The sequence below is a fragment of the Crocuta crocuta genome, unplaced genomic scaffold (genome assembly GCF_008692635.1).
Source record: "Crocuta crocuta isolate KB4526 unplaced genomic scaffold, BGI_CrCroc_1.0 scaffold154, whole genome shotgun sequence".
In the NCBI taxonomy this organism is placed as follows: domain Eukaryota; kingdom Metazoa; phylum Chordata; class Mammalia; order Carnivora; family Hyaenidae; genus Crocuta; species Crocuta crocuta.
Genome location: NW_027530545.1, coordinates 12,118,409 through 12,132,250, shown reverse-complemented (window position 1 = coordinate 12,132,250; position 13,842 = coordinate 12,118,409). Strand labels below are relative to the sequence as shown.

Below are 13,842 nucleotides of genomic sequence, written 5' to 3'. Positions count from 1 at the left end.
GGGAGGAAAATCTTGGAAATGGGATAGGGAGAAGGACAAGCTAGATGGAGTACTGTTTCTCTACACTTCTCACAAAAGCATTTTTTTTAAGTTTATTTATTTTGAGACAAAAAGAGAGAGAGAGTGCGCTGTGTGCATGCATGTGAACAGAGGAAGGGCAGAAGGAGAGAGGGAGAGAGAGAACCCGGGATCTAAGCTACCAGCACAAAGAACCATGCAGGGCTCGGTCTTACCAGCCATGAGCTCATGACCTGAGTCCGAGTCAAGAGTCCATTGCTTAATGGACTGAGCCACCTTGGTGCCCCACAAAAGCATCTTTACTGTTACCCCAGTAAGACATCTAGAGGAAAAGGTGATTAAGTTATATATGTTTGAAAGTCACTAATTTGGACCATTACCCAGAAAATAAAAGTGAAAAGGGCTAACATTTATTGAAACCATATACCCTTTCCTGACTACCACTGCCTAATTTATTCCTTTCAACATCCCTAAGTTACTGTCATTTTCTTTATTTCATCCATGAGAAAAACTCAAGCATGAGGTTTAGTGCTGTTAGGTTAATTAAAATTATTCTGAGGTTGGAAATGTGAGAATGTTATTTAAGACAAGATTCTTGGGACACTTCGGTGGCTCAGTCGGTTAAGTGACTGACTCTTGATTTCTCCTCAGGTCATAATCTCATGGTTTCATGGTTTTGTGAGTTTGAGCCTGGTATGGGGCTTTGTATGCTGATCATGCTTGAAATCTGCTCAGGATTCTCTCTCTCCCTCTCTGCCCCATCCCAGCTTGTACTCTCTCTGTCTCCCTCAAAAGAAATAAACTTAAAAAAAAAAAAGAAAGAAAAGAAAAGACATCAGGCGACTGGATGGCTCAGCTGGGTAAATGTCCAACTTCAGGGCAGGTCATGATCTCACGGTTCGTGGGGTGAGTTCCACATTAGGCTCTGTGCTGACAGAAAGCCTGGAGCCTGCCTCTGATTCTGTGTCCCCCCTCTCTGTCTCTCTCTCAAAAATAAATAAACATTAAAAAATTAAAAAAAAAAAAGACAAAACATTATTACTTAAAAGGCTAATTTTCTACAGGAAAAAAAATGATGGTAGCTAAATTATTTTTAATTATTTTTCTTCACTTTTAGAGAAACAACTTGTAATGGAGCCTTCACCTCTTGAGTTACCAGCTGAGACACTTCAACGCATCGCATCTGAACTTAGATGTCACCCGGCAAATGAGAAGGTTGCCCTCCATCTTGATGAGGAAGATAAGCTGAGGCACTTCAGGGAGCATTTTCATATCCCCAAAATGCAGGATCTACCTAAAAGTAAGAACACTGAAAAGGATTCTGTTTTTCTTAATTAATTTAATTTATTTTTGCCACTGCATGTGTTTATCATAAATCTTTGAAATCGTTGTTCTCTTACATAATAGAGCCATTATAATTACCTCTGAAAAACAGAAAGTTCCTGATGCTACTAAATCAGCCTGTCAGCCAACCTTAGCCTCAGATTCTTTATGTTCCTTTTCTTCTTCTGAATAAAATACTTACAGGGTTTTTATACTGTCATCTACTTCTCTTAACAATAGAGTGACTGATTGAAAATTATAGGCAGACGCATTTACTTATTCTCTAAGCACTTAGAGCTCAAAACAATTTCTTTTCAATACAGTATTAGAATATCTCTTATTTGTGGCACCTAGTTTATGATAGCATGATATTTGTCTTAGAGGAAATATTATTTTGGGATTTGGGTATATTAAGATGATATTATGTGAATAACCATCTTTGTGTGCTGTGAGTAAAGATGGCATGTATAAGACTTACCAAAAAAAAGAAACATCAATGACTAAGAAATGCATACTGCATTTTATTTTCTTTTAAAAAATATGGTAAGCTGATTCTGTTTTTGGTTTGAGGATATCCTATTTTTAAAAAATAGGCAGTACAAGTATAAAAATAAGAAATTTTTAAAATATTTGACTTTGTTCAGTTTTACAGGTTGAATAGAAGCAATCTGTCACAATGGTTTTCAGATTCTTTATAATAAAATTTAATTTTCAGTTTTCTTTAGATAAAGTGAGGCAGTATACTCATAATCCAAAAACATCAGCTAATATGATTCTAGGATGAGATTGGGTCACAAAGCTGTCTTGGGTCACATTGGCTGTCTTACTTGGCTTATATGTTGTTATGTAACAAAGGAAAGCACCCTGTGGAATTATAGAAGGATGAAATAAGAGGAAGCATTATATCCAATTTAAAGTTGCTTAATATCAATTGAGGAAGACGTTGGTACAAATGACAACTTTGTGAAACCTGATAAAATGGGTTAAGTGAAGGGAACTGACATCAAAGGAAAAAAGTAGATATTTCTGGAATCTAGTTTGAAAGAGCATTTTGATTTAAATGTTAAGGGATGAAAAGAACTTTATGTGTGAAAAATGAGGAAGTTAAGTCTAGGGATATTCTTTCAGTGCTGTGAGAGAAGGTTGCCTGGTGACATGCAGCACAGAGGGTGCAAGTCCTCTGAAATCCCCATGACTCACCTGAGACAAGTCAGCTCTCGTGACCCTGCCCCGATGTGCTCTCCAACCTGTGGGCTGCCTGGGTGGTTTGATGGGCTCCGACATCAGAGATGACAGTAGAAGCCTGGAGGACCACAAAGCTTTAGGTGGCCTTCTCAGTGTGCAGCAAGAACTATAAATCAAGAATTAGGACTCTAGAACTTTTTTTTTTTTTGGTATTTATTTATGTATTCAGAGAGAGAGAGAGAGAGAGGAGAGAGAGGAGAGAGAGGGAGAGCATGTGTAAGCTGGGAAGGAGCCAAGAGAGAGAATTCCAAGCAGGCTCCATGCTGTCAGCACAGAGCCAGACACAAGGCTCGAACTCACAAACCATTAGATCATGACCTGAGCTGAAATCAAGAGTTAGAAACTTAACCGACAGAGCCACCCAGGTGCCCCAGGGCTCTAGAACTTTATGACATTTATAGAAAGTTGTCATTTCCTCAAGATTCAAAAAAATTATTCCTTTTCATGAATGGAAAAGCAGACATAGCACAGTAAGCAAACAAAAATACGAACAAAATATATTTAGTGGAAACAAATGATGGTATTACAGAGAGAAGGGAGAACATAGAGAAGCAGTGGGGAGAGAAAGTGGCCAGTGGTCTAGTGTGGCTGCCGTTTGGGCTGTCTTGGGGAATGAGGCTACACAATGGCCACAACTAGATACACATTTATAAGCAATGACTACTTCCTGCACATGGGAAGTGATGCATTAGGGAGTTTGGTTGCCTTGTCTGTCTTTTCTTAAGATGACTTTCTTCTATATAATACCATTAGAAATTTGCGGTAGGACTCAACTCTGAATTTCTAAAAATAAGACTGTTGAAAAGAAGGGGTACATGGAAAGTTAAAACGATTTTGAATGCATCACTTTTTCTGTTACTGAACCTAAGATTCATTGACTAACATGATTGTCATCCCCATGCTGAATCACTTTTATTCAACAAAATATTTATTAGTTACCTTTTCACATTCCCCTCTGGGCCTTGAAACTTGCTTTCTACACCACCTCTCCCAGCTCAATGGATTTGAGACACAATTAACAAAACTCATAGTGTCTGTCCTGGGAGGCATTGTAGTCTTGAGATTTTGGTGACTTCCTGCTCTAACTCTAGCTAGAGTGAGTTTGAGAAACAAAGTAGCCTCTCAGAGCAAAAGTTCCTCTATGTGGAAAAGACAAAAGACAAATACTGTTCCAAAATGTATAGGGACTTTCTGAGCATCAAAATTAGATTATATTAAGTGAGCCTAGGACAGGGCCAGGATATTAGGTTCCATGCCCCTTTAACAGAATGTTTTTTTACTTTAATAAGGATTTTTAATACTAGATCAAGACAAGACTCTTCTACTAAGCTTTGATATAATTTAATTGGAACCCAGATAAAGATAGCGTCATATATCTAGTCACTTACCCAGACTTAAGAGTTGACTCTAGTATCCTTACTATAGTTATAACATTTGTTTTAATTAGATATCAATAGGAAATAACATAAAAAATTACAATCTGAGATAAATTAATCCTGATTCCTTAAGAAATGTAAAGAGAAGGAAAATGAATCGATTCAATAAAGAATATGAACAATTTATTTGTTCAAAAAATACAATTTTGAATAATGCAAAAATTTACTTCATTAACCCTAAAAGTTCTTCTAAATTCATTATTGTCAAAGTACATGGTTTCCTGACCAGCTACAAGAGGATCACCAGGAAATTTACTAGAACATGCAAGTTCTTGGGTCCCAAACCAGAATTACTAAATCAGAGTCTCTGAGGGGAGCCCACTCCTCTGTTCTAGATCTCTTAGGATGGTGCCGCAGAGAGGTGAATTCAGTTTATTCTTGTTTTCACCATACTACCTCTAGGTGCTTCTTACTTGCTAAAAGTTCATTCTTTCAACAAACATTTATTAAGCCCTTACTCCGGCCAAGATACTATTCTCAGAATAGTTTATCAGTGAACTAAAGAGCAAAGGTGTGCTCAAAGTGTTTGGAGGGCTAACAGATACCCATAATCATCTGGGAAGAAAACCCTGATGAGATGACACCAGAGCAGAGACCAGAATGAAGTGAGGAAGTGAGCCTTCTGATTAGAGGGGTCAAGATGAGCCCAGGGGACAAGGTACACCAGACTCAGAGGCAGATGGTGTTCATATTTCTTTCCTTTTCCTTTTTTTTTTTTTTTTTAATGTTTTATTTATTTCTGAGAGAAAGAGACAGCATGAGCAGGGGAGGGTCAGAGAGAGAGGGAAACAGAATCTGAAACAGGCTCCAGGCTCTGAGCTGGCTGTCAGCACAGAGCCTGTTGCCGGGCTCGAACCCACAAACCATGAAATGATGACCTGAGCTGAAGTCAGACACTTAACCGACTGAGCCACCCAGGCGCCCCTTTCTTTTCTTTTTCTGACAAATAAGAATTCATCAAAAAAATTAGTACCTGTCTCTTAGTAAAACCTTCCAAGAACATCTGAAAATGATATTGCTTCTCGATAGCACTAAGACACTAAGAACAAATGTTTGTTAGTATCTCTGAATAATGAAAAACAAGAACAGGGGCGCCTGGGTGGCTTAGTCGGTTAAGCATCCGACTTTCACTTAGGTCGTGATCTCGCGGTTCGTGGGTTCAAGCCCCGCATCGGGCTCTGTGCTGATTGCCAGCTCAGAGCCTGGAGCCTGTTTCAGAGTCTTTGACTCCCTCTCTCTCTGACCCTCCTCTGCTCACGCTGTCTCTCTCTCTCTCTCTCTCTCTCCTAGAAATAAAACATTTAAAAAAAAGAAAAAAAAAACAAGAACATAAATAAACAAATTTTGAACAAATAAAAAGGATCACAACTCCCAATGTAGGCTTAAAAAATTCCAACGAAAGGCTGTATGCACAGCTTGTGGCTTCTGGTATTTTGCCATTCCATGTGATGTTTGCTCAGGGTTTCTAAGAGGAAGTTTTGTCAAAATACATACAGGTTTTATTTTTCTTTTCCTAGATGGTTTTTTAGACATTGTTAGAGAAAAGGGTCAAAATTATTTTTACTGAGCTGATGTTGCACTTATGTTCAAAGTTATCCTAAAGACCAAACCCTCAAAATAAAACATGCACACATACATGCACACACACGCTCACACACGCTCACACATACACTTATCAAGAAAAAGAAAGGAAGGAAGACATGCAAGACATAAATATTGGAAAGACTTGTCTAAATATCTTGAAATTATTCCTGTTTGAAATATCCTTGTTTCTAAATCTCTGAGAGGATACTGGATACTTCCATAAGATATATTGTTATTTTCAGAGATACAACACAAAGTTTTTATGACCTACCTATCAACATACCAAACTGACATCCACATTTACATTTACATTTCCTCCAGAAATAAAATCATTTGTGTCATAGATATCTTTGCTTATTCAAAGAAGGAAAATCAAAAATTGTTACTTCCTTGTTTGAATTTGCATATCTTGGACCAGTGTTTGAAATTTGTATTAACTCCTTGGCCATTTGCTTTTTTTAAGAAGTTGTAATTTTTTCTTCATGTATAAGATTTATTGCTTCTAGGCATTTTATTTTTTAATTGATTTGAAATTTTTTTAAGTCTTAGTTTTATTAACAGCTTGTTCTCTGTAAGGAATTTTAAATGAATTTGCCCAGTCCATGTAGCTGGACGATATAACCAGAAATGAATCCCAAATTTTGAGACTTCTTCTCCAGTTGTCTTGACTTAGAGTTATTCGTTTTTAAAAGATTACTCTAGGGGAACCTGGCTGGCTCAGTCAGTAGAGCATGGGTCATGAGCCCAAGCCTCACGTTGGGCATAGAGCTTACTTAAAATAGAAATTACTCTATTGAGTTGGAATTTATATACCATAGAATGCACTTTGCTTTATGCTCTGTAAGATACCCCAGGATTTGTTTATCTTATAACAGAGAGTTAGTAATGTTTGACTACTTTTACCTATTTTGCCTACCCCCTGCCTGTCACCTTTGGCGACTACCACAAATCTGTTCTCTCGATCTATGAGTTCATTTATCATATTTATTCATTCATTTATTCATTCATACATTCATTCATTCATTCGATTCCTCATATCAGTGATATACAATATTTTCTTTCTTTGTCTGACTTACATCATTTAGTATTTTAAGCTCACAGTTCAGGACACCTGGGTGGCTCAGTCAGTTAAGTGTCCGACTTTGGCTCAGGTCATGACCTCATGGTTCATGGGTTCAAGCCCCATGTCAGTTTCTATATGCTGAGAGCTCAGAGCCTGGAGCTTGCTTCAGATTCTGTGTCTCCCTCTTTCTGTCTTCCTCCCTCACTTGTACTTGTACTCTCTCTGTCTCAAAAAGTAAATAAACGTTAAAAAAGTATTTTTAAGTGCATTGTTTAATAGGTGTTTGTAGTTTGATGATCATCATCACAACCTGATTCTTCACTCCCCTTTTACACCCCCAGCCCCAGTGGCCAGTAATCTACCAAACCTTTTACTATTTTGCTCTATATAGACCATTAAATCAGAGAATGTCCTTCCCAGTGACTAGTATTTGAGAGAATTTTTACACAAAGAGTTGCTTTAAAATGATTAAGGAAGACAATTTAGATGCTATAGACTTTATTTCACACTTAACCGAAACTGGCAATTTCCATTCCCTAAGGTCCGGGGAACTGCAAAATGGGTGGGAGGCAGGAAGCTTTTATAGGACAAAGAATAAAGAACCAGGAAGAGAAAATAGAAAATGTCTGATTTGCTGGGGCCACATAATCAAACTTGTTTGGGGCAAGAAGGAGTAAGGTAATAAGTTTAGAGTCTAGCATGGGCGTGGCATTAGGATTGGCTGACAGAATGTACTGCCTTCCTGGCCAAGCAGAACATTAACAGGGATTGAGGAAATCACCTAAATTTCCATGCTGATGTATCATCCTGGCCAGAAACTGCTCCATCTTCAACCTAGAAAGCCATTTCAACAGTATTCCTATCACTGTTTCTTTCACACTCAAATATTCCCCTCTTTCAATTTTATCATATATTCAGGAAAGAGGAGAAAATTGTCATCCAACTTTAATAAGTTAAATTGAATGCTCTCCAAACAAGATCTACTACTAGTATGATTTTGTGATATTACCCTATTAGATAAAATTGGCATGGAAAACTGCCATGCTTGAGTTTATCTCCAGGGAATCCATGTAATATAATAAAGCCTCTTCAGTTCAACTATTGTTAGGCTCAGACCTTAGTGACAAGTATGAGCTATCAGTGAATGAAATATGGGAAAGTATGCTTTTTAGCATGAAGTGTAATCGTTTATTTAACAGTACCTAACATGTTAAATAAAGGCTTTATCCAGCTATATTTATGACTATAGAATATTAATAATGACTTACATATCTAATTTATATAAGAAAAACAAGATTATGTCTTAGTTAAAATTTTGACTATGTAGACATTTTGAACTTCTCATTCCACTTGTATTCTGTAATTTTTGGACCTGTAATCTTATTTTTTAAATTTGTTTAATGTTTGTTTATTTTTGCTAGAGAGAGAAAGTCAGAGCATGAGCAGGGGAAAGGCAGAGAGAGAGGGAGACACAGAATCTGAAGCAAGCAGGCTCTGACCTGTCAGCACAGAGCCTTATGCGGGCGGGGGCTCTAACTCAACAACCACGAGATCATGACCTGAGTGGAAACCAAGAGTTAGGTGCTTAACTGAGCTACACAGGCACCCAATGGCCCTACTTGTAAATTTGTCTTTCCTTTTGTATTAGACGATTTGTACCCTGAAAGCAAGGGCTGTCTTATTTTTCCATGTATGAATGGGAGTCATCAAGGCAGACCCTAAGGTGGAGGTGGCCAGTGAGGTCTTATCCCTCAAAAAGAACAGCATATGTAAACACACACAAGCAAGAGACAGCATAGTTGCCAAAGAATTAGAAGGTGTGTGTGTGTGTGTGTGTGTGTGTGTGTGTGTTTCTTTTTATTACTGTGCTGTAATGTTTGAATTTTTGCTGAGTTTATACGTAGCTGTGGAAAAATGTTTAAGCTTGGAACCACAAAACTGTATATTAATGTTACTAATATCATTTCATCAAGAATGTAGACTCATTGAAGAGGGCAAAATTAGAATTAAGGAAATGATTTAAAACACTTTTGCAGAAATCCAAAAGGAACTGTAAAAATCCAAGTAAACGCATTGGAGGTGAAAAAAGGGAGGAGATTCAAGAAATATTTTAAATACTAATTGAATAAACCTGAATTCATTATTCAATGAATAAACTGTTAACTGGGAGAAAAAATTCTGGTGTTAGACACATTCATATTGGAGATTGTTATATCTTCTTACTGAATTGATACATTATCATTATGTAATGTTCTACTTTATCCCTGGTAATTTCTTTATTCTGTAGTCTTCCTTGTCTAATATTCATATATTAATCCAGGTTCGTTTTGATCAGTGTTTCCTTAGCATATCATTTTCCACCTACCTATATCATTGCAACTAAAAAATACACTGTCTACTTATAGACAGAATATAGTTGGATCTCTTTTTTAAATTCACTCTGGTAATGAGTTTTAATTGGCATATTCATACTCTTTATTTTTAATATAATTATTGACAGTTTAGATTTAGATCTGCTATTTTATTTTTTTTTCTGTCAATTTTCATTTTTCTCTTTCCCCCCTTTGCCTTTGCTTTGATCATCTATATATTTTTTGATGTCACATTAAGTTTTATATTAAGTTTTGTATTATATCTTTTTGTGTAGCTTTTTGTAGGTTTGCTTTAATGGTTGCTCTATACATNTTGATTTAGAAACAATATTTTATCACTTCAAATAGGATGCAAAAAACTTACTAAATAGGATGTAGCAAATTATATAATTAGCTCTCTTTATCTCTTTTTATGTCATAGTTATCATACATATTACATCTGTAAACTCTGAAACCCCAATCAGATACTGTTATCATTTTTTCTTTTCAATATTTATAACTCTATGTCATATATTTTAAAATATGAAAGAAAAAAATCTTCTACACTTACCTAAATATCTACTACTTCTGTTGGTCTGTCTTCATTCCTAACGTCCAAACATCCCTCAAGTATTATTTCTTCTCACCCGAAAGAACTTGCCGTAGTATTTCTTTTAGACAGATCTACTGAGAAAGGCTTTGCCTTATTTTCCTTCACCTGAGAATGTCTTTATTATGCCTCCATTTCTGAAGAATATTTTTGCCGGGAATAGGATTCTACACTGACAATTAGTTTCCTTCAGTCACTTCTTAAAAATTTTGCTCCATTGGTTTCTGTCCTCCATGGTATTTGATGAGAAACTGTCATCATTATCATCATCATCTGTTCCCCAATAGGTAAAGGACTACTTTCTGTGGTTGCTTTAAAGATTTTTCTCTGTCTTTAATTACCAGCAGTTTGATTATAATGTGCCTGGGCATGCATTCATTTGAGTTTATCCTCCTTGGAGTTCACTGAGAATTTTAAGAGTTTAAGTTTAAATTTTTGACCAGTTTGGGGAGTTTTTAACCATTATTTCTTAAACCATTTTTTGCATCCCATTCTTTCTTCCTTTCCTTCTCATATTCCAATAATACAAATACTATACCTTTTGGCATACATATTGGCATACATATTCTTGAGATCATATTCATTTTCTTACAATTTCTTCCCGCCTCCCCCCACTGATGTACAAATTGGATCATTTCTATTGATCTGTCTGTAAGTTCAATGACTCTTTCCTTTGTCATCCCCATTCTGCTTGAGTCCATTTTGGAACTTCTGAAATTTCATTTATTGTATTTTGCAGTTCTAAAGTTTCAGTTTGTTTCTTTTTAAAATATATTACTTCTCTGCTGAAATTTTTTATCTTTTTATATTCATTTCAAAAGTGCCTTCCCTTACATCTTGAATTATATTTATAAAAGCTACCTTATGGTCTTTGACAATTCCAAATTCTGTTTTGTTTTGGAGTTGATGTCCATTAAGTTTCATTTCCATTAAGATATGTTGGAACGGTTCTGATTCTTCCTGTGTTGAGTAAATTTGAATTGCATTCTATACATTTTAGTATTATCCTATAAGTCTTTGTCTTTTTGAATTCTATGAAGAATATTGAATTGTTTCCTTCCTTTGGTTTGCTTTAGCAAGCAATCTACTCAGATAAGTTGTTTGCAAGTTCCTACCCACCTTCTGTGGATGGTGGTTCCAATGGTAACTCAGTTTTCAAAGCCTTTGCAGTATTATTTGTATCTGTCCTGTGTATGTGACACTCAACCACTAATCTGAGATCTACGTTCAGTTCTCAAAGCTTTGTTGTATCTCTTAGAATTAGATCCATTCAGGCACAGTACAGGGGTGAGCTCAAAAGTTCTTGTACAACTTTATATGATCATTTTCCTAAGCTGCCTCTTTGCATGAGGCCTAACATTTCCTTGCTCCCCAGGGCCCATCTTCATTTTCATCTGGCTAGAAACTGGATATTTTAATTGATACTTTTTGTTATGCATTTCCTATAACTATGCTTGCCTCTGATGCTCAGAATCAAGAGGACAGAGAGAACAAAACAACTGGAGTTATCCCACATTCTTAGAACCATTCTTCCTCTAGTTAGAGGGAAGCTTTTCCTTTCTCAGTGATTTGGATTTCTGTGCACCTGTTGTTATTATAATTGCTGCCACTGTCACAGAATTGACTAGTGGTTACCATGGAAGAGAACAGAAATAAATGAAAGAAAAATGGAAAAGCCAACAAGATTTCCCCCACTCTCACTCTCTTTTTTTCGCTGGCCCTTAGTAATTCTCTTTATAACTCTCCACAATAAGGGATAGTGGGCTTCTCTTGGAGTTCTTTTAGTTCACATTCACTATATAGTTTGGAATTTCTGGCTTTTTTTGAAAGCAAGCCTTAAGAGACTCCTCAGAAGAAGAAAGAAAATAAGAAGCTCAATGCCAAATTGGTGGTATTTCAAATTCTGGCTATCTTCCCCAGTATACTTACTATCATTTATATTTCAGACTCCTCAGATTCTAAAATGCTACTCAATGCATTTTAGTTACATTCATTGTGTCAGAATCTACTTCCCCATGTCAAATTGTGTCTTAGATTTTCTAAAGTATAGAAGGCAAGAAATGTTTTTCTGTGGTTCAAGAAAAAAAAGAAAAAAAAACATTAAATCTAAACTATACTTAGAGGAAAAAAAACATTTATTTTAAAACTTTTTTAAAGATTATGTTAGCGAACTAGTTTTTTTAATGTTTAATTTTAATTTTATTTTAGAGAGACAGAGAATGAGTGGGGGAGGAGCAGAGAGAGAGGGAGACAAAGAATTCAAAGAAGGCTCCAGGCTCTGAGCTGTCAACATAGAGCCTGATGTGGGACTGGAACCAGTGAACCATGAGATCATGACCTGAGTTGAAGTCAGACATTTAACTGATTGAGCCACCCAGGCTCCCCGAGCAAGCTAGTTTTTCATTCTGATGACGAGAACCAGAACTGGTCCTTGGGGATTTTGAGATGCAGTACTCTAGGGGTTATGTAATAAAAGTGAGGTCTTGGCCCCCCCAATGGTTTGCATCTGGAGATTATTTGTTTATTGATAAAATTTTGACCGAGTTCCTCAGAGGACTATGGTCTCAGAGACTTATAGACTTAAGCATCAATCTCAGTTCAGTGATATTCCAAATTGTCCATATTGGATTCAGTACTGCCAACAATAACAACAACACAAACCCAATCATATTAGTACCACAAGTATTTAGATTGAGACATTTTACAATTAGACAGTTCTTATCCAATAAATTCATAAGATCTGCTTATTATCTTCTTAGTATTACCAGGGTTCCAAATAATGAAAACACAAATGAAACCAACACAGCTTAAATCTCTATGCTTTCCATTACGATGACAATACAATCAGCAATAATTTCATGTTTTCTAATCTTTGAAGAGGGTCTTTTTAAAAATTGTTCTTTCTTTCCTTTTTTCTTTTCTTTTTCTTCCTAAATTTGAGAACAGAATTTCTTCCTTAAAATAAATAAACATAAATTTAGCTCAGATTTATCAGATAAACCTAGAATGTTAAAATTTTAGCCTAGGATTTCTAACCAGCACGGCTCTGCAGTGAGGCCTGTAAACCTACCTGTTGAATGACCCTTTGCTGGGTAAAGCGTTTCATCTTTTCATACACATATGGAGGAAACAAGCTCTTAAATATAAATTCTTTCAAAACAAATAAATATATTTCTCATGGGGGTTGACTTTCACAGACATGTTTCTTTCTTTTTTTTTCCCCATTCCTGCAGACAAAAAGAAAATTTGTTATGAAAATCTTTCAATCACAGCATCCAGCCCAGGACATTGCTTACCAGAGTAACTTTTGAGCAATCTGTCCTTTAACTTTGCTTCTTTCCATCAAGTTGTATCATAGATTTCTGAAGTGAAACGCAGGAAGTGGAATTTTCTTGTTCAAGAGAAAAGCATCAATTCAAACTAACTGTATTTAAAAGGAAGGAAATTTATTTTTTGAGAAGAGTAAGGTATCTTCTGTGACCTGGAGAAATCAGTTAAACTTGGGAAATCGCAGTTTTGGTTTTGTTTTGTTTTTAATAGGGGGGCTAGTGCCAGGACTTCTGAAATGGGCCATATAAGGAACTGTTTGGAAAGATTTTAAAACAATGTCTATCTCCAGGCCCCATACAGACCAGTTAAATTGGAGACTCTGTTAAGCTTAGGCAATGTATTTTTGTAAAGTTCCTGGTATGATAAATTAGTACATAAATCCAAAAAAATCTATACAGATCATAAATATCTAATTTAATATCCGTCTTTTTAAAATGATCATTTCTTGAATAGATTATCATAACTAGTTTAAAAATATTATACCTGCATATCTATGACTATAAATAATAATACTTAAAAAAATTTTTTTTAACTTTATTTATTTTTGAGAGAGTGAGCAGGGGAGTCTCAGAGAGAGAGGGAGACACAGAATTCAAAGTTGGCTCCAGGCTCTGAGCTGTCAGCGCAGAGCCCGTTGCAGGGTTTGAACTCACAAACTGTGAGATCATGACCTGGGCTGAAGTTGGAAGCTTAACCGACTGAGCCACCCAGGCCCCCGAAAATAATATTTTATATCTTTCAAAGAGAGCAGCTAGTACTGGTATCCAACAGTATATTTGCAATTACATCAATATTTAGCCAACTTCAATAAGGTTAAGTGGATGCTCTAAACGTACTATTTTTTTTGAAAAGCATGGTAATAGGAAATTCATATTTGTAGAA

The 13,842-nt window shown here is 36.0% G+C and overlaps 1 protein-coding gene across 2 annotated transcripts in view; it reads left to right on the top strand.

Moving 5' to 3' along the window:
* KYNU (kynureninase) overlaps positions 1-13,842 on the top strand; it is a 133,861-nt gene that overhangs the window by 25,765 nt on the left and 94,254 nt on the right. For both annotated transcript variants that reach the window (XM_077767840.1, XM_077767839.1), the window contains exon 2: positions 1,136-1,318. In XM_077767840.1, the coding sequence (XP_077623966.1) occupies positions 1,150-1,318 (169 nt within the window). In that variant the 5' untranslated portion in view covers positions 1,136-1,149. The remainder of the gene's footprint in view (positions 1-1,135; positions 1,319-13,842) is intronic.